We start from the raw sequence: 25079 nt of genomic DNA on the forward strand, positions 1-25079 counted from the left end.
CATTTCGACAGAATAACCTGCGTAATGTTCTTAGAGTTGCTGTGGATCACCCCCCTCGTAGGCACTGTAGCTGGTGTTAACGGCTCCTATGCTGAGCATTAGTGATTTTACGCATCACTTCAGTGACAAAGTGATCTTTCACATTTGTTTTGTTTGCGTTTTTAAAATTCCAGCAGTTTTTGACATAGGCGAAAACCGTGGTAATAGCAGGGTTACAGACTTTTGGCTAATAGCTCTGCAGTGGTCATGTTGTCCTTTTATTTTACCGAGTACAGTAGTATTTTTTTTTTTTTTAATCTTAAAATCGCATCAAAGAAGGCAGAGGCAGAAAAATAAATGCTTGTGTTTTTTTAGACGAACACTCCGAATTGTTGTGCTTCGTCTCGGCGTAAATAGCTTGTGAGCTCTATATTTGGACGAGCTCTTTATTTTTTATTGTTTGGGCATTGTTCAATTGAAAATGTGTTCTCCGTATTACCATATGTGTAATTTCTATGAGCAACATTTATTCTTTGAATATTGGTGACTTTTTTTATACTGTGTTTTGGTAGTATGGGAAAGCAGTGCTCATAAAAACCTGTTAAGTTGGATCATCTGAAGGTTGCTCTTACTGCTTTGACCTAGGTGGTTGGTTCATGATATATTCAAGGGATTGCAATTCCTGGCCTTGCCCCGCCCCTTGATTGTTATGTGTGCCCTATGGTGAGGCATCATAGCAGATTCCAACCTTCTTGTGCCTTCATTATGCTAATGTGTTGTGGCCAATTCTGTGCTTGCACGTTACCAAATGCAGCACAAGATGTTCTATGAGCTGTGGACCTGATGCAACAAAAGAGTGTGGTTGATTGGTGGTGCAGCCTGCCAGATGGAGCAAATGTGGTGTAGTCGTTATAGTGATGGTTATAAAATGTGTGCAGCAATAGCCTTGCTTAGAAGGCAGCTTTATATCGATAACATTGTTGCATTTTCTTTCAATGTGTTAAAGATTCAGCCAACTTCACAGAGGTGCAGACACTCAGTTCCACAAACTGCTGCTATTTTGTATGGAACAGTGGAGCAACAAGGAATTTCACTGGAGCTAATGTTTCAGCGAGGGGGCTTGTTTTCATCAACATTGCATGTCTATAGAAACTCCAGTACTGGCTCTGTTTGTGGAGCACATAGTGTACCAATGAGCACCTGTCTATTAGTAGTTATTTGCTTGCTAACTCTCAGAACAAACAGTTAAATTGAATGTGTGGGTCCTATAGTATGTCAACTGGATAGACAATTTCTAAACACTTAAAGCAATCCATCTGTCCTTTCATAACCACTGTTGTATTTTCCATCTACAATAGATAGGGGGCATGATTATACCATTATTATAGTGGAGTAAGCACAATGGTTCAACTATATTGTAATAGCAGCTAATGGAGTATTGCCACATATATTGTCTTTATTAGGGAATTTTAGAAATAGGGGACCCAAGGTTATGGGGTACTATCGGACGTGGGTACAAAAGGGTACAAAAAAAACCAGGTGAACTTGTGGATTTTCTGCACATTGAGCCACTTGCGTACTCTAATTCTAAAGCACCCCATCCTCTTTTGTTTTTGTTGCAGGTGAGCAATACGAGTTAAGTTACGGAACCGTGCTCATGGCTGTCAGATTGAAAACTCAATGTGGGGCTGGAAGCATTTTTTACCTGCCCTGATAATTGATCACACAGCTGCATAGTACATATTACTGCAGTAGTTTTTGTAACTGAAATAGTATGAAAAACTAGAATTGGAGACACATTGTGTAGATCAATATAGAATTATTGAACTGCAAAGGAATTTGGCCTTTTTGCAGCTTCTGAATTCTGAAAGCTTCTGTGGGCACGCCTGCATTCGTGCCTGTAAGTAAGGATAAACGTTAATTTGGTACATTCTGTTTTAAAAGTGCCAGCTGTACTTGCCAGGCTCGCTACCACCAGGTGTCATGTTTGATGAGCACAAGTTCACATAACAGATGGCTTCAAAGGAAAAAAATGGTCATCACCTAACAGTAATGCAAAGCTAGTCCAGGGATCGAACCTGGAACCAATGCCTTTCCAGGGCAGTCACTGTGTACTGTCTGAGCTAATGCACAGTGAGGCTGAATTAATTTACATGAAATTTTCTCTACCTTGTGTATTGCTGCAGGACTGATTTCATGATGCATAGAGGTATACTTGTGTATCAGCATAAATTCAAACGCAAAAAAATTCTGATATACCCAATGTGTTGTTCTGTTTCCCATTTCTAGGTTCACCTGCATTTGTAACAGGGGCTTGATTCAGACTCGAAAACCTACACTTGGGACTACTCCATGCTTAAAAACCGGCTACAGAGCGATTACAAGCCAAACTTTTGTGTAATTACATGTAACACACATTTTAATCAATTATTACTTGTTCACATTACAGTTTGGCTGGTGGTACATGTAAATACCTTGCCTTGTAGGCACCCCTGCTGTAAATTCTGGTTCCATTAAATTATGCTTTTTGTGCTACTTGAGAAGCTTGCTTATGTAAGGCTTTGCAAACTGATATCTATTCACCCACCACACTGAGAATTGTTCAACACGCTGCAAGTTTACTTTACAGGACACATTCATTGCAATCAAGGGGCTTTCTCTCTGCCTATAACTAAGGCCTGAATCAGTGGGTTTTGTCTTTTATTATTGCCAGGTGTCCTACGTCATCCGAGATGTGGTTGAGAGGCAGCACCGATCTGGTGTCAACTCTCTCCAGTATGACCCCTACCTCAACCGGCTGTACTCTGCAGGCCGTGACTCGGTCATCCGCATCTGGAACACGCGCAATCTTGAGGTACGTGTAGGCTTTGAAGCGCCCGAGTCCGCATGCTCCTACACTCTCAGGTTGTTCTGGAGAACGACCAGTATTTTACTGCAGTGGCGGCAACATAAGTTTTGATGCAAAGTGCCAACTTAATTTATACTTGTATAATTGTTTTGAGGCTTTATTTAGTTAGCTGGTAGGCTCCCGAAGCTTGTTTGCTTGTGCTGAGCACTGAAGCCAGTGTTGCGAATTCCACTGAGATAAAAGGAATGTAAAGTGTTCCCTAAAATCCTTTCAAGAATTAACTTGATAAGGGTGGAGGTCCGGCCCTGTTGGTGTGACATATTCATAAGTTTAGAGCTCAAGAGCAGAGAGACAGGACTGGAAGGATGCAACACAAGAGCATTATACGGCATGTCTTATGCAGCCTATGCAATGCTGTGTAGCCATTCAGGCAGTGTTGATAGTACTTCAAATTCACTATGTGTGTTTGATTTGTGGCACTGTGATAGGAAATGAAGGTATTGGCATATAAAAGGGGGGTGGCAGGGGGGGGGGGGATATGCCTGAACTCTTAGCTTTGTGTCCCAATTAATTTTGTATGTTGTAGCACATGTTGGTGTTTGTTGCTGTTCTTTTCTTTTGCTTGAAGGTTCAGTTTGATTAATTGCTTAATTATGTGTTTGACCCTCACATACCTCTCGTGCCGTTTGCAATTTGAATGCATTTCAAGAAGGAACAAATACCTTCTTGGACATTTTGATGTCATTAGAGCCAGCTGCAGAATGGAAGAAATTTGGTTTAATTCTAATTGGTGTCTGTGATTAGCTTAGCTTTATCAGTTCTACATTTTCTTGCACCACTTTGTGGTGCACATTTTTCTGTGTGCAGGACCCTTACGTTCAGTCCATGGAGCATCATACAGATTGGGTCAATGATATTGTGCTCTGTTGCGGTGGCAAGAACTGTAAGTCTTGCTAATCCTCATTTTACAGAAGCTCTCTTTCCTACTGATAGCCTGTGTGTGCCTGTTTTGAAAATTTAAGCTCTTCTACTTTTCTTGCAAATCGAATAAATATTATTGTAAGTTTGCAACTGAATAATACCGATGTCATGTAAAGCTATCATAAGGTGAATTCTTTTCAGCTCTTCCAGATATCCAAAAAATATAGTTTACATAAATGCATGATGAGTTCTGAGTATGGTATGCGAAATGATAAGTTTGGAACACATTCACAAGTATGTAGCGAAATAAATATTTACCATCTTAACGTTCACCTAATTGTAGCTTGCTACCTTTACAGCTACTCTCCTAATTGTCTAAATGTTGTTGTGGCTTGTGTTGTGGCTTGCTGTGCAGAACTTTGCAGAGCTGCTTAGTACTTCACCATGAAAATGTGTGAAAATACAGCATAAATTTTTCACTAGCATGTGTACCAAGGGGCATTGTACTGCTTGGCAGTCATGCTTGTACTTAAAAGCTGACACAGCAGTAGTGAAATATGTTTGTGGTTGTATAAGGCTGCCAGCTTTCATTTGCAAGCACTTGCTTAGGAAGTCATAAAAAATGGGGTGAAATATGGTTGTTCCTTGTCCTGCCTGTATGCAGACTGCATCGCCTTAATTCACAACCCCTCTGTAGAACATAACGAAATTTTCCACGTTTCCAGGCATAAGCTCGCATCAATTGTAAACTACATATTATTAAGAGGAACCTTTACCTCTAGGCCAACTACTGTTTCCCTATTTATATACACGTGAAACTGCCGTTATACAACTGCTTAATGGATGTGAAAGAAATGTGTTGCATTTAAGAGAGAAAGCTGAATTCTACCAACATGTCGGAAGCAAACTTTTAATGTAGAGCCTCAAGCCTTTTACGAAAATTGCTGGAAGCAGTTGGGAAATATGCTTTTGCTATATACTATTATGTTGGATTATGTTGGTGTAAGAATGCCAACTTCAGTTGCGGGCACTTACTCAGGAAGTCTTAAAATATAGGTTGAAATATTGTTCCTTGTCTTGCCATGACCTGCCTGTACGCAGACTGGATTGCCTTAATTCACAACCCCTCTTTAGAACAATCTTTACAATGGAAGCACAAAGTTGATAAGTCCATAACTCTGCACCAGAAACAGATGTTGCATATCTGTAAACGGCATCTGTTAGAACGTATAAAACTGTTAAATGTTGATGTATGAGTCTGCAGCTTATATGAAATTCTTACAATATATTAGGTGCTGTCCAAATCCACGCCATAGTGTTGGCACCCTCTAGATGAAGATACAGATCTTGAAGGCTGTGCTGGTTGCATGCAGCGAAGTGATTGCGGAAGTCGGAAACACGTCATAGACGTTGGGTTCCGGACACCACCCTTTTCTGACAGCTTTTTTCTTTAGTTGCTGCAAACTTCAGCGAATTTGGTGCAGTGAATGTCAAGTGAAACAATTTCTATGTTTTCATGTATTTAGATAAAAGATCCTGCGGCAGACCCTTCCTTTAAGATGCTCTGTGATCACTCCTGTCCCATCTGGGCAAACGTTTTGTGACAGAGGACTCCCTGTTAGGACAATGCTTGCAAAAAGAGAAACGTATTGAGCAAGCTTGAGGAGGTTTGGGCAGTTAAAATTTTCATATTATTCGTGGCGATTGTAGCACAACCATGTTGGAAAAAGTTATCTGGTTCTGATTGTCAGGTCTCAATGAAGAACAAATGGTTGTTCCAGCAGGGTTTGGTAGCGACTCAGCACTTTTCGATAAAATTTTGGACCATCTTTCAGAATTCAAGACATTTAATAATGCTATGCTGGCTAATTAGTATGAGCTGTCTAAAGGGGTGTCTGGGGACACAATCCTGGTTGTTATGTTTGAATATATTTTATGGGCATTGCCATGCAAGTAATTTGGGAGCTCATGCGCATGTTTTCCTGAGAGAAAATATTCAATGAATCTGCCAGGCGCAGTTGTCAGTGAAAAATTAATTTCACACATGGAGGTTCAACACAACTTATCCGACCTTTCACAGGATATCGTTCTAATCTTCTGTATCTTTCTTTGTTATGACGCCCGCAGTGATATCCGCCTCTAGTGACACAACTGTCAAGGTTTGGAACGCATACAAAGGTTTCTGCATGTCCACGCTTCGGACACACAGGGTATGCTCGTACACTGCTCTGTACTCTTAATTATAGGTTTAGTAGTGTCGTAATTAGAGTTAGTATTGCTGACTTTAGTAATAATGTTAACTTACTTATATTGAAATTGTAAATAAGTAAGTAAATAAATAAATAAATAAATAAATATAGAAGTTTTCCAACATAATAGCGATATATTGTAAAACGTAGGCTTTGAATGTTTTGACTGAATAAACAGTGTTTATTCTGCTGCAGTTCAATGAAATTTATTGCCTTTTTTTCCTTGTTAATGGCCTCTCAAGAGGAGTTCCAAACTGCAGTATATTTGAGATTTTAAACAATAGCCTTAACTTATTTTGGGTGAAAAGCATCTTTTTGTAGCACAACGAATTGAAAAATGTTTTTAAAGACCAAATGAAGCGAGCGTTTTCTGGTAAAACAAAACAAACAAAAATTAAAGTGAGTTTAGTCTTCTATTAAAGTATAAATTAGGTGCTGAAGGTTTCAGAGTAAAAATGCGGTGAATGATGCATATCACAGGGCATTTCATTATTACTTGATTGAGTGAGTATTAACGAAGTAAATGTTGTTATAATAAAAAAAAATTATTTGAGCATTTAGTCTGCTGCTTGGAATTGTGCGTTGTCCTTCACTGCATTGAACAGTGTTTGATGCACGCCTTTATTTTCATTGATCGGCCAATTCAGCCCAGTATGTTGCTTTATCTGTTTAATAGTGTGCAATTTTGTTTTGAAACATTTGTAACAGTTAGTTGATACATCAACAATACAAGAAAAGCATTTTGAAAAGTGGTGTGTTTACTAAGAATAATTGTAGTAGTCATAGATATGTAAGATGCTCTTAAACATTTTCTTGTGCAGCACCTAGCATTAAATGTCAATCTGTAATTATATATATATTTATATCATAAAGCTCATTTTACCGCATAAGGATCGTTGACATGCCAATTCCGTTTTACAATCACCAGTCATAGCTAAGGATTTCCCCACAAAGTTATGAGCCATGCAAAATCCCCTTTCAGGACTATGTGAAAGCCCTAGCCTATGCGAAAGACAGAGAGCGAGTTGCTTCAGCAGGTCTCGATCGAGTGATCTTCCTCTGGGATGTCAATGTCCTGACCGCCCTAACAGCGTCCAACAACACGGTGACCAGTAAGCCTTTCTCTTCTTACTTCTCTATCATTATTATTTTGAGCTTTCTAGCATAAAAAAGTGTCGTGCATTGTGGGGAGCAGTTTTGCCTATAGTGACGGCAATAAGCTAGCACAATTCTGGAGAACTGCTGCTTGTGATTCTTCATCTATCTTATCCTCTGTTCCACTCTATGCTTCAAACGGTGCTGTTGGTATCGATCATTATTAGATTAGTTGGCCTTATGGTCATGCATTCAATCTTTTTTTCTTTTTGTAAACTGTTGATTAGTTGTAGCAGTCATTAGATTGATGAGAGACTGGTGCTGTGCCTTTGTGCATCGCCTAATGGTTATGACATTGCTGTTCTGACCTACAGGACTAGGCTTCAATTCCTGTTGTTTCATGACAGTTTCTCTTGTTCTTGCAGTAGGTCATGTGACCACCTATGTTACGGTCAGCCACCATCTTATTGCTATAAATACAACAAATTGTCCCTTACATGGTCCCTTACGCAAGGGACTCTTTACCATAAATTTTGAGCAAACCTTGTGTGACATACATTCTACACCCTTTTTAAGGGACCCTTCACCATGCCCCACTTGCAAATTTTGGTTATACGCTGGAACTTGCAAGGCACAGTGTAGGGAGTGTTTTACCAAATAATTTAATAATTTTTTCAAGTTGGTTCATTATTGGAGGAGATTAAAGACTGTTACCATGCCGCCAGGAGGTGAGCGTTACTGTCAAGACACCTTCTCCCCCTTTGTCTCAACTAACGTCTGCAAGCGACATTCCTTCCCTGCCTTCCCCCGAACCAGAGCTACGGACTGCCCCACATTCACGTGACAAGTCCCTGCCTCCTTTTTTTTCTCTCTCTCTCTCTCTTTTTTGCTGTGCGGCGCATTTCCAGTGGCGGCATTGCGTGTTCCTCATTAGATGACTAACCAAAGTCACAGTGCCATGGTGGGTGACATTGCAAGCAGTGCATCTTGTATAGAGGCATTCGTGCGTGTGACACCAACTTCCCTGAGATCGAGGGCGCGTGGCCTCCTGTTTGAAATTTCCACTGTTTCGGGCCATGCAGCTGCTTCATACTTTCAGGGGTGGGACTTCTGCGCCAATTGCGCCATTTTGATATAAACGCGAATTCCTGTACAAAACTGCGCCAAACACAGAAAATTCACCAAAATTGTGCCATGCTGTGCCAGAATGGCTCTGGCATGTGTGCTCCACCAGTGGCCGCGAGCAACGAGCGTATTCGGTCTCCGAAAAGATTGCAGCCGTTCGCATTCTGCACATCGCACGACGGCGCCTCCCGCCACAGTTTCCCGTAATTTTCGCGCTCATAAAACTGGACTTATCGGCGCTTCCGGCACGTGGCCAGCGTGCACGCGGCCACTACCAGCTGTTGTTGCTGCTGTCAGAACGGCCAGGGCGGCTGTATTTAGAGTGTACTAGAATATGGTAGAGTAGGCCGAGCGGCGAAAAATAGGCTGAGGGGCGCTGCGAGCGAACTAGACAATAGGGAAGCGTGCGCCGCAGTGGGCGAGCATTTCTGTATCCAGGGCCGGTATAGCCTAAAGCTATTCTAGTCTGTGTTTATGCCCATATGAGCGAGGCCGCAGCCATTTGATCTATCACAAAAGGCTAATAGCGGATTTGGAATAAAATGTTGCAGTTTTGCCCGAAAGGCAAAGCATCGATTGCGATAGCAAATTAGTAGACAGCTTTTTCAAGTAAGGATAGTAGTTTTATATGGCCCCATAAAATTGGAAACATTCGCTTACTAACTGAATTAACTAGCATGGTGTCAACCCGCACAAGCAAACATGAACACATCCCACTCTGTTTCCGCGGACGCTCGCTGTCAAAACGCTAGCGTGAGAAAGCGCGATAGCAGCAGCAAGGGAAGTGACCTTCGTGCTGTCTATCGCTTCAACGTTAACTGAGCGGCGAGAACACAGCACGCATAGAGGTATGATCCGTCTGGAGATCGCTTTCAAGATACAGCATGCGTGACCGCGCTAAGTACGCAGTTGCTGGCGGAGTAGAAGCCGCCGCCCCTCCCTCCCGTGCTGCTTCCCCGCTTTCCTCCCTTTCACGTGCAAGATTGAGCCACGATCGTCAGTTTCCCTTGCACCCGGTCGCGAAATCTGCAGTTGCTGCCGGAGCATAACGCCACCGTCCCTCCCTCCCTCCCTCTCTCCCATCCCCCCACGGCCTTTAGCGCGATGGAAGATGGCGCGTTTGCTCTCCGCTTTCCTCCCTCGCGTGCTTTCACTCGCACATACAGCATACGGCACGCGGCGACGGTGTTATCACCCCTGGACTTTATACGGAACATCACGGCGACGGCAAAAGTGCGCCTGGATGTCCATAAATTTGCTATCGCAATAAAAATAGTTTGGTATAGTTTTACGTTATATTGTGGCTATCTCGGTCTGCGATGACATATGGTGGCCCAGAAATTATTTTGCCACGGCGATTGGACTGCATAATTTGAGAATATTTTCCGCTATCATGTTGAGCGTCGTTGCGGGAATATATAGTTCGATCGTAGTGCCACCCGATTTTTGCAGCTTTGCAGAAAAGCACGTGCCGTGCCACCGCTCAACCTACTTTTTCATATTCTAGTACGCTATAGCTAAAAAGCGCGCTTCTACTATGCACTTTGTGTTGGTTTATTATGTGTTTCGCCGTGGTTTCGAAGTGCACTGCCATATTCCAATATTCCACCAAAATTGAGATGTGCCTGCTCCAAACTGCTTCAAAATGCAATTTCTTCTGCTCCAAACTGCACCAAAACACAGTTTTACTTGTTCCAAAAATTGCTCTGAAATGACTTTGAGCAGTCCCAGCCCTGTACTTTGAAAGCATGATCACCCCTGCGTAACCTGCGTGCTCCGCTTGTTTGTTTGCAATGCTCATATTTGGTGAAGCGCCCATTAAAACAACTTCTGTTATGCCATATTATTAGATAAGATGGAAACATTGAGGACCTGTATTAGTAGGTTATTTCCCGTAAATTCAGTGCACCTTTTTTAATCTGAACTTTTCACCAGATGAACAGATTTTTAAGGTCTGTGGTTGTCTCGAATTGAGTCGACCGTATTATCTCCTAAAAGCAGGGTTACTGTATATGAGGCAGTAGTCACCCAAAACCAAAGAGCTCTCCAATTGTGGTGACAATGTTAGAAACACTGTTGCCATTTATGTATTGGCTTTGGTATTTATTTTAAAAAATGTTGGTCACCTAAGAAAGATGGGAAGGCACTATTGAAGATATTGAAGACAAGAAAGTGTGAAGGAAATATGAAACGCAATTGGGTAGAGCAGAAGAAGTTCATCTTAAAAAACATGGTGACCCTATACAAAAATGGACACTTAGCGGACAGCGTCAGAAAGATACTTGATAAAACAAAAAGCAATGAAGCAAGTCGTCTGGTAAAGATTTCTTTTGATCTGAGTGGCACTGGAGCACTTGCACCTTAGCAAGTATAGGAGATTACACAGGAACTTTTAAAATGTTATCTCTAAGATAGAGCGGCTTTCCTGTCTGTTTTTTACTTGCAGCATATGGACATTTGTAAGCACAGATGCTATCAGTTGAGACAGTTGTGATAAGAAAACACAAGAGATGGTCGTGATACTTTGTAGGTTTCCATTCTGGCTGCTGCACCAAGTTCTTCCCACTAGTGTTAGATTTGGTGTGTACTAGTGGCAGCAATGCTGTAGATTTTGTTCTTTAAGTTTTGTTCATTAAGTTGCTAACCTTGAAAGCAAGATTTTGGCCTACATACCTGCGGTTAAGCTTGAGCTTTTGCCAAACGGAAGAAGTAGGCTCGGGTGGTGACCTCTACCTCAGACTGGCCACTCTGCAGTGTCGTAGACACACATTTATATAGCCGTTCTCCTTTTTGTTATGTTCTGTTCATTGATAACTTTAGCCAGCTGGAAGGCAGTTAGCAAGGTTTGCAGTTTCAAAAGTGTCTTTCAGACACCATCTGCTTTTCTAGGGAGACGCTAGGTTTGGTTTTCTTTTTCTTTTTGGTCGCTTTCTTTATTTCACTTTTTTGTGTTTGGTCAGAGCTGAAGCGTTGGGCAACTGTTTGTCTTTCCATGGCCTGTTCTGAAGAGTAAGCCTTTTTCTTCTGAAAGGCACATTTGGCTTTTCAGCAAATTTTCTTACTCTTTGACAGATTTTAATATTTTCAAAGGAAGTGTCCCATGTTTCTTGACTTGTGCGGTTTACAGCCGCTGCACCATTGATGCAGAGCCCGGGCTCAAAGCACGCAAGCTCTGAAAGCAGTCCTTCTTTGGTGTAGAATGGTGCGACACCTTCTCTTTTCCTGAAGCACTGTGTTGGGCCATCGTTGAAAGGTCCAAGAACCCACAGACTTAATTCTCGTTGACCATGCTTCTGTTGGACACTAACGTGTGATGCCGTCTCTGTGTAAGCATTTGAGTTGAGCAGCTGTGCAGTGGTGGAATTCTGCAGTGGTGGGCAGTCCTCTAGTCACAAGCCAGTGATTAGATGTCATCATAAACATTTGCTTGTAATAGCTCAACGTAATCAGCATTTTGTCTTAGCAGTTCCCAATATGATGTGCAGCATTACATTTTCATTTGTACCAAAATTTTTGTGTTTTGTGTGTTGTTTATTCTGTTATTTTTATGCCGGCACTTTTGCAGGGATCCTCAGGTTAAGGAATAAAGCTGCCTTAGGTTCCTTTGATTTGACTCTTGACAGCCTACCATGAATCTGATTTGTGTTACCTATGTTAGTGTATATTGCATAGTTTTGCTCAAGTCTTGCAAAATGCACCCTGTGCCTTCCTGAGGTGTCCTATTTGTGACACTGAATGCATGCATACTACTGCACCCTTTAAAAAAAAAAATAAGCGCTTGTTACATGTTAGAAACATCACAACTTCAAAGAATCTCATTTCCTTTTGTGAAATTCAATTGCAGTTACAGTATGAAAGACTAATATACATCACTGAGAATCTTAATGTAGAAATTATGACAAAGTATGCTAAATAATGCATGGAAGCCAAAGTAAAACAGCGGGTACACATTGTCTTATGGATAATATAAAATTTGTCATGGGATAAACCAAATGCACAAAAAAAAAGGAAAAGCAAACGAAATGTGAGTTAAGACAGCCTAAAGGCAAAGAGCCTTTTGAAAGTTTTTTTTTTTTTTTTTCGCAGACTGCTTTTGCTTTTTAGCTGTTCAGCAACCTTATAAGTTTATTCTGCAGTGGCTTGTAAGCCGTACATTGTCTCACAGGTTTCAACTTTCTATGGTTTAGTAGTATTACATGTTTTCTGCACTGCAATGCTGTCCCATAGCACACCTGACAAAGCAGGTCACGAGAAACGGAGAGGCATTTTGACCATTTGTCTACATTACGACCGGTAAAGCAGTATAAGAGAAGTGGCTTTGCGATAAAAAATTTGTCATTAAAAGTATTTTAATGAGGTCGTGATCTATGGAATCAGAGTGCCAAATCATTCGGGCAAAAGATGAACAAGAGGAAGACGCAAGACACGATGCACTAACATGACAGCCACACAATTGAATTGATAACTCACTTTAGAATAATGTTTTCTAATGCCTTAGAACAAATTAGTTGTATATGTAATGGCCAATGTTTCCCAACATCATTCCTATCACTTTTCTTGAAGAGAGCAGTTACTTGTGCTCTCTAGATTATTTGAGAAAGAGCAGCTTGACTTGTGCTTAAATGTTTGTACAATGCATGTGGTAAATTCGACAGCATACCTTAAGTGCTTTATTTTGAAACTGCCTTTAGTGATAGTGTAAATATAAAAGCTAATTCAAAGTAATTTTTTGGCCTACATGCAAATTTGATGTCAGCAAAGTTTACATTTGAAAACATTTGTGTAGGTGTTTTTAATTTGATGCCGTTTTATTTCTAGATCGTAGGTATTTTTCTGCTGGAGCGCCGTAGTTTAATAGATCGTTCAATGCTGATGTTTTTGTAGACAAAGCAGCCGCTCTGAAACAATCATTAACATAACTCTTGTTTGCCTCTATTAGAGTTGTTTGTTAAATATTTTTAGCAATAGAAATCTTTCTCAGGGCTTGGTTTAATGACTTCTTTATACAAAGCATGTTTTATTTCATTCTTGCAAGTAGAGCAGCAAGTCAAAACTTGTGCACTTATCTTTTAATATGTGTGGCTGGAAAATTGCATTGTAGATCGATTTCAACACTCCACAAAAGCCTTGATGAGCATTCCCCTTATGTCCCAGGATGATGTTTTTTGAAAGATGGAAACGTTGTGTTTTGTAATTAGTGGTGCCCAATCTGTTAGATGGGGTTTGTTATTTGTATGCATTCTTCAACACAGTTTGTTTGTTTGTTTGTTTATTTATTTATTTATTTATTTATTTATTTATTTATTTATTTATTTATTATTTAATCATTCATTCATTCATTCATTCATTCAATGTACCCGTAACAGGCGATTAACATGACAGCATTACATAGGAGGAGGAAGAGGTGGGGAAGGTCACACAGCACTTTCATGGAACAATCTTGCAATTGAATCTTGAATTGTAACATCAAAATAACAATAAAGAAAGAACACATCAGGAGCATTAAATTGCAAAGCCAAAAGACCAGGAGAAAAAAAAAAAACACATACGCACATCCGGAGCATTGATAGAGAAAGAATACATTAAAACAGTGGAAACATTACAAAAGAGTGGCGGCAGAAGCCATGTCAAAAGAAAGATCAGGGGTTGTCAATGCACATAAGTTCTTAAAATTTAGCTTGATCAGTTTCAATGATGGTGTGATTTATTTATTTATTTATTTATTTATTTATTTATTTATTTATTTATTTATTCTCTCTCTCTTTCCTTTTTTTAAACTTACTTTCAGTGCCCTCAGGTTATAAATACATTACAGAGGGGAGGGCCATACATAGCAAAACAGAACAGAAAAAAGTATAGCAGAAAGAAAAAAGCATAATACAGAGCAGGTTACACATTTCAAGAAAAAAGAACAAAAAAAATAACTATTTGTACAGTATGCTTACAGTAGGTTTGATAGCACATTTTTAAAAACAATTGGGCCAGCTATGCTTGTTATGGAGGCGGGTAAGTGATTCCAATCCCTTGCTGTGATTCCAATCCCTTGCTGTTCTGGGAACAAATGATTGTGAGCCTGCAGTCGTTGAAAAATATTATATGCTAACCTTATGGGAATGATCAAGCTGGTGTCAGTGAAATGGTGCTGGAAGTATAAGGAACAAAGAGCAGGGTTGTGGAAATACACTTTATGAAAAAGACAAATGCCTGACTGCTTTCTACGACTAGCTAGGGAGAGAAGACTAAGAGTAGTTTTCATTTCTGTAATGCTAGCAGTGCAATGATAGCTAAAATGAAGCAGATGGAATGATATTGTACTGCCTCAATAGCCTGTACTAGTGTAGTGTTATATGGGTTCCATACAGACGAGGCATATTCTAGCTGGAGTCGAACGTAGGTAGTATAATGTAACAACTTTAGCGGGGCAAAGTAGTTTTTTTCCAGGCAGCCTAAGGTTTGGTTTGCTTTACCTATGAAGTGATCGACATGTTGTTTCCAGGACAAGTCATTACATATGTAAACACCAAGGTAGCGATATGATGCTGTGGTTTGCAGGAGTTATTGTTAAAGAAGTAGGATGGAGAGATAACATCACGCATAGTTACGTGCATAGTTTTGCATTTATTAGTATTTAGTGCCATGTGCAGCACCACTCAGTTACATTATCTAAATCATTCTGAAGTAATGTCATGTTCGAATCTTTATTTTCCGGTAAATAAATAACACAATCATCTGCGAACAAACAAACTCGGTATTAGGCAAGTAGAAATAAAAGGGAACCAAGGACTGATCCTTGAAGTACACCACAGCCAACTGGAGCTGGAGGAGAGTCAGAGTTAGCTGTAACATACTGGACACAGCAGGAAAGTAGTTCACTGATCCAATCAAATACAATAAAGTACTTGCTGGTCAAGATTTAACGCTCTTAGTTTATGTGTCAACGAAGAGTGATTCACTTTATCAAAAGCCTTGAAAAAAACATTACAAAATAGTCCACAATAAAGCCAGAGTCAATATACACATGTAAGTCATTTGGGGAAGTTATAAGTCCAGTATTGCACTAGAAATACTTGCAGACACTATGTTGCAATGTCTAGAAAAAACTGCTATCGTCTAAAATTGACAAGATGTGTAAAAATGGTATGCTGAAAAATATGACATGGAACGTCAGGCAAGGAAAATAAGTAGGTCAAATATTTAACGGGTTACTTCTTTATCCTGACCTAAAAATTGGCACAATTTTACTTCTGTAAAGAATCTCAGTCAGATAGATGAATGTGAAATAATACTACTCTAAAATAATTGAGCAGCACTTCATTGTGTTTTTTATTGACTTCATGTTAATTTTATCTACTCCACAAGTGCAACTTTGTTTTAGTTTGTCTATTAGTGTTGCTATTCCATCCGAATCAAAAACTATCAGATCCATGGGAAAGTAGTTAAACAACTGTGGAAGGTTACGTATGTGATAAGGTGCTGCTGATGAAAATGACTGAACAAAAGTGTCATTCAATACAGAGGCACAGATATGTGTCGACACCGGATCACCAGATGGATAGGGTAAAGCTAACTTGTGGTCACCATTGTTTTTGTACCTCATTCCAAAAGCTTTTTGGGTTAGGTTTTAGCATGTTTGGAAGTGTAGTGTTGAAAAATGAAAATTTGCTACATTTCAAAGCGGAAAAGTATGTTGAAGCGGTTGTTTTGTATGGTAACCAATGAAAAACATTTGGAGTTAAAATGTAATTTTTTTGTTAGATATAGAAATATCGGCAAACAGGTCACCTAAGTCGTATGCAGAAATGTTGGTGGTAACGAATGCATCTGTCACTTTTGTCACTAGATTGACTGCATTCCAGCAACTGTTTGTTCTTAAAACTATTATCTTTAAGTTTATAAAAATAATTTTGCAGTGTGGTCGTGTTCAAGTCACCTCCGCAAATGAAGCTGAACCAAATGGCATTGATAAAAGCAAGAGGGGTTTTCAAGCATTGCACAAACTGCATAAGATTTCATCAAGAAGCTGATAACACATAGGACAAAATGTCACTTTTAAGGTTTTTAACAGAAATTCATGGCCCTGCCTTGTTCTGAAGAACAGGCTCAATGTTTCACACACAAGTGACTTTATAACTAAGTGACTGACTGGGCAGTTGAGATAAAAAGTATATTAAAATGGAAGAGTACGAGATACTTTCATCTGTTTTCCTTGCTAATGTGATCTTGTGGAGATGAAAGTATTTTAATGCCATAACAAAAGATGTTAAGTGCTTGTTAAAAGTGCTTGGTAGCACATGAAACAGATAAGATTAACAGGTCATGGATTTTCAAAAGTTTGTGCTTGTAGCTGCAGCTGAGAAAAGGAAGCTGTAATAAATCAAGGAATGATTTTCCACCAGTGTGTACCTACTTGCCTCATTCTGATGACAGTTCATGCAGCTGAGCATACGACTTTTGCATTTCTCACGGGGATGGTCTCCCACAGTGCACATATTGATTCAGTTTTGGGACACCTCTTTCCAAGTGTCCATATTTTGCACACCTAGCACTTCAAAGAATGTAAGTATTGTCATGGAAAGGACCCTCGATCTAGGAAAGGTTGACATAGCTGTGCCCTTCAAGTTTGGTAACATAAAGCCGAAACCTCATGTTTTATATTCATCTGTTCTGTTCAGTGGGTGTTGTTCTGCTTGGTGATCCTTAGTACCATCACATCATCTTCCACGTCCGCCTTGAGCCCAATAATTTTTATTACTTTCTGCATTTGTCTGATTTTTTCTACATTCATCCTTTTGCTTAATGACGTCTTTTTCATGAATAAGTTCTCTACATTTCTTGAGACCGTTCTTTATGGCATAAATTATCATCATTCCTGCAGTACCCTTAACCCCATGTCTGGGATCTACTTCTGCTATTATCATTCGTGCCATTTCTTTCTTTTATAAGACATAAGATTGGACTACAACAGTGCATCTCATTATCCTGCTCCTCTCTTCATGTTGTTCTTTTGTCTTGGTGTTCTTACCTTACTGAGGCACATACTTGGCTAACTGCTAGATAGTTTGAACTTAGCCTGCTTGCAGTCCAATTTTTGTGCACTCTGAAACACACCCTGTTTCAGCTTCGCATATGCGCTTTGAATTTTGATATGGATACTTACTAGCTTTTCAATATACTCTCCTATTTTGATTTCTTATTTAAATAGTTCTGTTTTGTTTTCTAATACCGGGTGCATGAAGTATTTGAGAGCACGGCTTTCGAGCAACATAGAAACGAGCATGCTCATTATATAGTTAAGAACCTGTCTAGTTGCTTAACTTCATGTTTGCTCCACTCTTACCTGTATAGCATATTTGTTTAATGATACCAGCTTTTATTTTATACCAGTTTTATACCAGTTGCTTTAGCTACTGGCCACAATGACTCGAAGATCACGGCCTTCCGGAATGTGACAAGATTCTTTGCTTTCAAGGTTAGAAAAGAGCTCATGGCTTCTAATGGTGATGTATCAATGCTGTGGCAAAGACAAAAAAGCATTTCCAGCTGTCACACATCATCCTGGTGGTTGAGATTGTCCAGCAGTTGCATGCCATTGTTAGTAACAAACCTAGAAATTTAGTGTTGGCCATTGCCAAGAAGCTCCAGGTGCGCGTGTCAATATTTAGGCTTTCTGTGCATGAGGGCATCAGATACCAGCCTTACATGTTGAACTTGCATCCTCCCATATTGCCTGTGCAGTCCTAGAGTGGCTAGCTGTGAAGTTCTACGACCACATTACGCCCTTCACGGCCTCCCACTTACCAGTTACTCACTATACAACCTAGTTTGCAGCATCACTGATAGGGGTATGTACTAGCAAACAGCCACGCGATATGAAAAACTCCTCAAATGCTGCTGTAGTGGAAGAAATAACATCAATGTCCATCACCTGATTAGGGCACATAGTCACTTTCGAAGCTGCCATTCAGTCCACTGCTTTGGTGGTTTTAATGTACAACATTCTACATCATTTGGTGTAAATATATATAATTTTGTGTGAAACATCATTGGTTTGTCCAAAATCATCATTATGTTCTTAAATACCTGCATTCTGCATACCTAGTATTCTCCTTGCTAACCCTGCTGTTCTGACATCAGTGATTGCAGCAGCTGTTATCTCGTGTCCTTTCTTACATCTTCGCTGCCATGCTGAATCTTCGACATGTACTTGGTTGCTTTGTTTCACCAGGATTTTTTATGGAGCTCTCATTTGCTTTTATCATTATAGTTTTTGCTTGCTTTAGGTCTAGATATCCGTCTTGCTGGCGTGATGCCCCTACACCGTCCTGCCATACTGGAAACTCCTCACTTGGGTTACTCAAATTTACTGCTTGCGAAGTAGTTATCATATTTGCTTCGATTTTGCTGAATTTGTATTGAAACACCTGATACTGCATCTCATTCAGCTTTAGGGACTGCCTTGTCTTTCTCTGGTCCTTGGAGTGGTTTGCGCTTTCTTCATTTGGGTCTTGTTCCCTTTCCTTATCATATCCTCCCTCATTATTTTCTTATCTCGGGCTGCACAGTTTTCTTTATTTCATTTCATTGTGGTATCTCTCTTTCCCTGCCTTGCCCTGGATACTGGCCCCCTCCCCACTACGCTGACTCCACTGCCTCACTTTGGGTGAGAACCATCGCGGACTTCACTTTTCGGCTTTCTGTTACTGCATCCCTAAGTTAAGCAGTTAATTGCTGCCTTAATGTTCAACATATATGTAATGTTTGCTGCTTGCCTGTGAAGTCCCTTTCTCTTTTTCTTTTTTTACCCAAGCAATCACAGCTATTCTTGTGCATTGCATTTTTGCACGACTTTCACTAAAACATAACTCTGAAAGATTTTTCATACTTGTCAAGATGTTTTAGCGGATTGCACATTTTTAAAAGAAAGATGATGCGCAGATTCACGAGGTTGTGCAAGTGCCTGTGTGTGAGCAATAGTAGCCTACCAAATTGGTAGTAGAGCAGTGCTCCGGCACTGCAGAGGACAGCTGGATTACAGCTGATCAGAAAAATTAAATTTAGCAAAATTGAATGCAGGAGGCATGTCACTACAGTGTCTGTACTTCTTTGAAGTAACATTTACTTGCATGGGACTGAAAGTCAATGTGTGATGCACAACTGTCTATCTTTATAAGACGCAATGCACATAATCAAGTGTTTCGCACACCTTTAGGTCGTGTTCATGAAATGCTTGGAAGGCAGAAAGCAGAACAGGACCCGTTGCAGTAGCTCAGTGGCCATGGCATTGCGCCACTTGGCTCTAGGTTGCGGGTTCGGTCTCGGCGGCGGCGGCCACATTCCGATGAGGACAGAATACAAAAACACTTGTGTACTTAAATTTAGAAGCACGTGAAAGAACCCGAGGTAGCCAAAATTAATCCCAAGTCCGCCACTATAACTGCCTCATAATCGATCATGGTTTATACCCGTAAAACCCTGTATAACCCTATAGTTTAATTTAAAACTAAGAATCGATCATGGTTTATACCCGTAAAACCCTATAGTTTAATTCAAAACTAAGAAATGAACCTGTGGTGTGCAGTGTGTGTCCACTTGCGCATAAAGTGTCCAGGTTCACATTTCGACCGTTTGCAACTGCACGGTATTGCATCATTAATGCAAAACAACCTAGCCCTGTTCAAAGCCTCACCAGCATAGTCAGATCTTGGGCCATGTCATCTATCTGTCAGCTTTGGGCATCATTCCACTGTTGCACAATGCAACATGCAGCGTGACACCTCTCTAGAGTGACAGGCATCCTCTTGACACCTTTGAAATCTATGCAACATTAAAATAATGCCAGTGGAAGTTCACATCCACTCCTTTTTTCTTAGACAGCCACAATGCAATAAAAGTGATGTCTTTGAAAGTGGTTGTCCAAGAACATGGCCCTTCGTCACTTGTGCTTGTCACTTGTGTCATTGCCCTGATGTCTGTCGTATGTTCTGTTTGTGACTGGCTTCTGATTTTGTCCATGTCTGCTGCATTTTCTGCTTCGTTGGTACAGCATCTTCACTGACAGACAATAAGGACAGCATCTACAGCCTGGCAATGAACCCACCAGGCACGGTGATTGTTTCGGGATCCACCGAGAAAGTGATCCGTGTTTGGGACCCCAGGACATGCCAGAAGATGCCGAAGCTCAAGGGTCATACAGACAATGTCAAAGCGCTTGTTCTCAACCGGGAGGGCACACAGGTATGGAAGCAGTTCTTTTTTTTTTTTTCACTGCAACCTTATCTGCAATCTGTGGTAACATTAAAAATGTGCTAAAAACAGTCATCTTCTAATTTATTTATTTATTTGTTTATTTATTTATTTATTTTCTTTATTGCATGGAGTGGTATTATAGTAATACGATTACTCGAACTAGGAGTATGTATAGTGGTTACCTCAAACTGTTGTTAATAACCTTGAACTTAATTAAGTCAAAGTTGCTTAACATTGAGGAATGTGACTTTTCCCCATGATCCAGCCGCGTTACAATAAGTAAGCCTTCATTTCACATTGTGAGACACAGCGATACTAAATGGATGCTGCAGGGGGCTTTCACTGAAAAGCACGGTGATCCTCTCAGATTCAAGAGAGGCATGCAGCCTATTCCTAAAAGGTAGAATAACCACTGCGAGCCGATGGCTCATAGGGAGTCGAATCACCCACCACCACCAGATAGTGTGGTGCCCAGATCACGAGGGCGTGGAAGGTAACAAGAGAACTCCATTGCCCAAGCTCTCACTAACCGGGCGATCGGTTGGGCTCTCACAGTGCCTCCGGAGGTCCAACCACAAATAATTATAAGACAACCACGTGAGAGCCTTGCTCACCAACAAATTGCGTGACAAACTTAAGTGCCCCTTCACAAAGATCTGGATCGGAGAGACGCACACGATATATGGATACCCAGCTAGAGAGGTGCCAGTCTAGCAGAAAATGTACTGAATTGCTTCAACTGTAAAGCAGGTTGTTTGATTTGACAATGGCAGGAATCATTAAACTGTACTATCCTTTCCATCATGTATTATTTTTGAATTATTTGCAATCTGTAACAAATGCATATAGATTTAACTTATAGAATTGTTATTTTCCCTTTTTTTTTCTTTTCTTTTTTTTTCCTTTTTCTCTCTCTCTCTCTCTCTCTTTTTTAACTGTAACTTGTATTCGTTCTTTACCTGTAACAGCACTGAAAGCGCACAATGTGAATGCAATCTCGAAATCCCGCACTTGCTGTGGTCTTGCTGCGCTAGACAGTTTGAGTTATGGACATCCTAAGCTTGAGGGCCCCTAGCCTTAAGAATTGCCTACAGACTTAGCTACTTGAATTTTAACTACACTTTCACAAGCCGTGCTAATAGGCTGACATTTTTCTTTTAATTTTATTTGTAAGCTTCTTTAGTGCCAAATTCAACATGTGTTCTTTGTTAGTAGAGTCATTTAACGCCAAAATGTCTAGTTTGTACTTCAGTTTTTGTGATTAATGACAAGTTTTCTGTTTTTTATACACCACCTATATATACCCAACTTTATATTATTTGCAGTGCCTTTCTGGTAGCTCAGATGGGACGATTCGGCTGTGGTCGCTGGGACAGCAGCGGTGTGTGGCCACGATACGAGTTCATGATGAAGGTGTCTGGGCACTGCAGGTAAGTTGCTGTTTGTAATGCTTCTGGGCGATTAGTCTATTCTTGTGAGCATGTGGCTGTTGCCTCGTCATAAGACGCTTCATTTGTTTTGTCATTTCTGACTCTTCTCGGTGTTATTACCTTGTCCAGGTGTACTGGATAACTCGAATTATCCATTTGCTTAAAGCCTTCTAGATGAAATTTGTGCTTGTACTACTTCGTGAAGCTGGCAGTAAGAAAAAATTTTGCAACAAAAAGCTCCATCCTATGCTACAATTAGCACATTCAGAGCAGTACGACATCACTTTTTGAGAGTTTTACCTCCATAGCTATTGGCTTAAAAAAATAGCTGAAATGAAACTGCTTGCAGTGTAGTTTATCACATGCGCTATCAATTAACCAGAAAAAAATTACATCAGGTATGTTTCCGTTTTCAATCTTTAAGTAATTCTGTTCCTAACTGAAGGTTTCTGTGATGAATTCGGTTTAGCGTGATTTACAATCTTGACGTTTCCTTTCACCAACAGAGCCTTTTCTGCGGGCAGATTTGTGCATTTTCTGTGCTAATATTTTGGATATCGACACGGTCGCTGTACCATCTTTGACAGGTGAATGAAAGCTTCACGACAGTCTTCTCTGGCGGCCGGGATCGCAAGATATTTATGACTGACCTGAGGAACCCTGACAATCGCGCGCTTGTCTGCGAGGAGACTGCACCAGTCCTCAAGGTAGTTGATGAAGGGGGAGTGCATGGAACACTAAATAGAAACATTGAGTATAGTAGACTTCTGTTAATTGGACTCTGGTAAATTCGATTTTTTTGGTTAACTTGAACCCGACCAAAGCTTCCGACCAGTGCCCATGCATTTCTATGGGCCAAAACGTTTGTTATTTCAATCCTAAAATTGGTGTTTCGCCAGATAATTCGACCTTGACCAGTCAGCACGCATAGGCCTCACACCTATATGGTGACCCTTTAGTGGCAGCTTGTCTTGGGAGCTCTAGGGGATAGTGAACTCACGCCATCTCCCGTCGGAAACACCTATTTTCAGCCTGCCCTAGGGAGACTTTCAAACATTAACTGTAGCTCACAGTGTCCAATTACAATATTTACTCGATCTTAACACGCGCCTTTATTTTTTTCCCAGGAGAATTGGGTCGAGAATTGCCTGCGCGATGGAATCGGATACAAAACCAAAAACTGCTTTCACGGCATTTGTATGCTTTATCGCATCACTTGCCTGTATTGTGGCGAAGCTGACGTTTAAAGTCCTCATTGCAATATACACTGGAAGCTGTAAAACGCCTTCTAAGGAGTGCTCTGCCAAAATTATTTTTCAAATCAGTTCATTATTGGAGGAGATAGAAGAAATTTTAACTGTCCAGTTACCATGCTGCTAGGAGGCGAGCATCACTGCCTACACAGGCACGCTCTCCCTCTGCCTCTAGTACTCTCCCCAAGTGGTGTTCCTTCCCTGTCTTCTCCTATACCAGAACCTCGTTTTCTCGTTTCTTTTCTTCCTCCTCGTTTTCTTTCTTCTCTTCCTTTTTTTTTCCTGTGTTGTGCCTTCTGCATTGAATGATTAGTCCTGGTGAGGGACAAAACACGCGCTGCGAAGAGGCATTTGTACTTGTGACCATAACTCTCTGGCTGTGAGCAGGCTTCATCAAGAGTAAAGGGCCTTGGTTTGAAATTTAAGTTTTTCTCGCTGTGTGCAGCACTGTAATACCTTGGAAACGCGATCATCAGTGCGTCATGTATATGCTATGGTCGGTTTTTTTTTTTTTTTTTTTAAATAGCCAAACTTGGTGAGGGGCGCCCTTTAAAAATTTGTGTGGTGAAGCCTGACTTGAGGAAACTGGCCACCATGGTGCACATATTAGACCCTTGCCTATTTTACTTGGTAAAAGATTGGCCGCGCATTAGGTTTCTACTTCGTTCAAAAGCTTTAGTATTATTTCTGTATTAGTTTTCTGCTATGGACGCATAAAAAGCGAGCGAGCGTTTGATTTGGGGGTTTGTTAGAATTTGGCAGTACTTCCAAATGAATCAGCGGTGTGTTTTGACATTTTTTCTGCATCTTGTTTAATTCAGCCTGCCAGATAGTTCTATCAATTTCGTCGGTTCCATCAAGGTAGAATTAACGGAAGTCAACTGTATATGCCCAGCTTGCACAGCACACATTAGGATTTGCATAAGTAGTGCAGGCTTAACATCTGTAAAGGTGTTTTAAGAAAAGGCACAACAGATTTTTGAACTGCTTGGGAACCACTTGTGAACCAACACCAGGATATTGCCCTAATCTGCATAACATTATCGATCAATTTTCATTATGAGCTAAAAAAATAGTTTTTTTTTTTTTTATATCTGCCAACTTTTCCCAATTTGTCTGGGAGACTCCGTAATTCAGACCGATCCTCCCGACTACGGGCACGGCCATCAATCTCCCGAAAACTGCTCCAGCCCCACCGCAAAAGAAATGGGGGGGGGGGGGGGACGTCATATGTAACAGTCTCATTGTAATTGCCATATCGAGCTTAGGTAGTTAGCCGAAGTTATATTGAAATCCAGGCCATTTCTGGGTAGGCAGAGTGCCTAACTCAGTTCGCTGCAGATTGAGGCATGCATTGAGGAGCGTGCAAGAGGCAAAGAGGTCTAATATGCGAAACATAATTACCAGTTTCCCCCGCATGCTTGGCGAATCTCCCGAATTTTGAGGTCCCAAGGTTGGCATGTATGCTACAGATAAACCTCGATGTAACGAAGTTGGTGAAATCAGCAATTTGCTGTGTTATATTGAAATTTCGTTCTATTTAAATTCAATCTTTTATGCAAATAAGTACCGTTGCCGATTGATTTTGTTTTACACGGAAGTGATCGCAAAATTATCCTAATTATCTGGCAATCAAAAAAAGCAATCTTAAATGAGATTGATTGAATTTGAGATTGATAATTTACGCTTTTGCGTCCACTCCACTGCCACGGCTTATTGTCACCTGCAGTGGAACGACACTATCATGAAAAGTGCCGGCAGTGGGGAGCAAATGCCTCGTCTGCCTCTCGCTTTAACACGTCCCCGAAACTCTAGTGTAAACGCAACCTACAGCACTAAACGTGCGGGAAAACAGTGCACACTGCCATGCCATCTCAGCTCGCCCAGTCCTTGCACACGTCGCAGATTACCTCTAAAACAGGGCGCGCGGGCT

At 40.6% G+C, this 25079-nt stretch overlaps 1 protein-coding gene across 2 annotated transcripts in view; it reads left to right on the plus strand.

The window, feature by feature from the left end:
- Positions 1–25079, plus strand: part of LOC119450064 (WD repeat-containing protein 48) — a 62162-nt gene that overhangs the window by 1156 nt on the left and 35927 nt on the right. For both annotated transcript variants that reach the window (XM_037713420.2, XM_037713419.2), the window contains exons 2-8: positions 2693–2833; positions 3695–3770; positions 5876–5958; positions 6980–7109; positions 20261–20451; positions 21789–21893; positions 22481–22600. In XM_037713420.2, the coding sequence (XP_037569348.1) occupies positions 2693–2833; positions 3695–3770; positions 5876–5958; positions 6980–7109; positions 20261–20451; positions 21789–21893; positions 22481–22600 (846 nt within the window). The remainder of the gene's footprint in view (positions 1–2692; positions 2834–3694; positions 3771–5875; positions 5959–6979; positions 7110–20260; positions 20452–21788; positions 21894–22480; positions 22601–25079) is intronic.

The sequence above is a fragment of the Dermacentor silvarum genome, chromosome 4, assembly GCF_013339745.2.
Source record: "Dermacentor silvarum isolate Dsil-2018 chromosome 4, BIME_Dsil_1.4, whole genome shotgun sequence".
In the NCBI taxonomy this organism is placed as follows: domain Eukaryota; kingdom Metazoa; phylum Arthropoda; class Arachnida; order Ixodida; family Ixodidae; genus Dermacentor; species Dermacentor silvarum.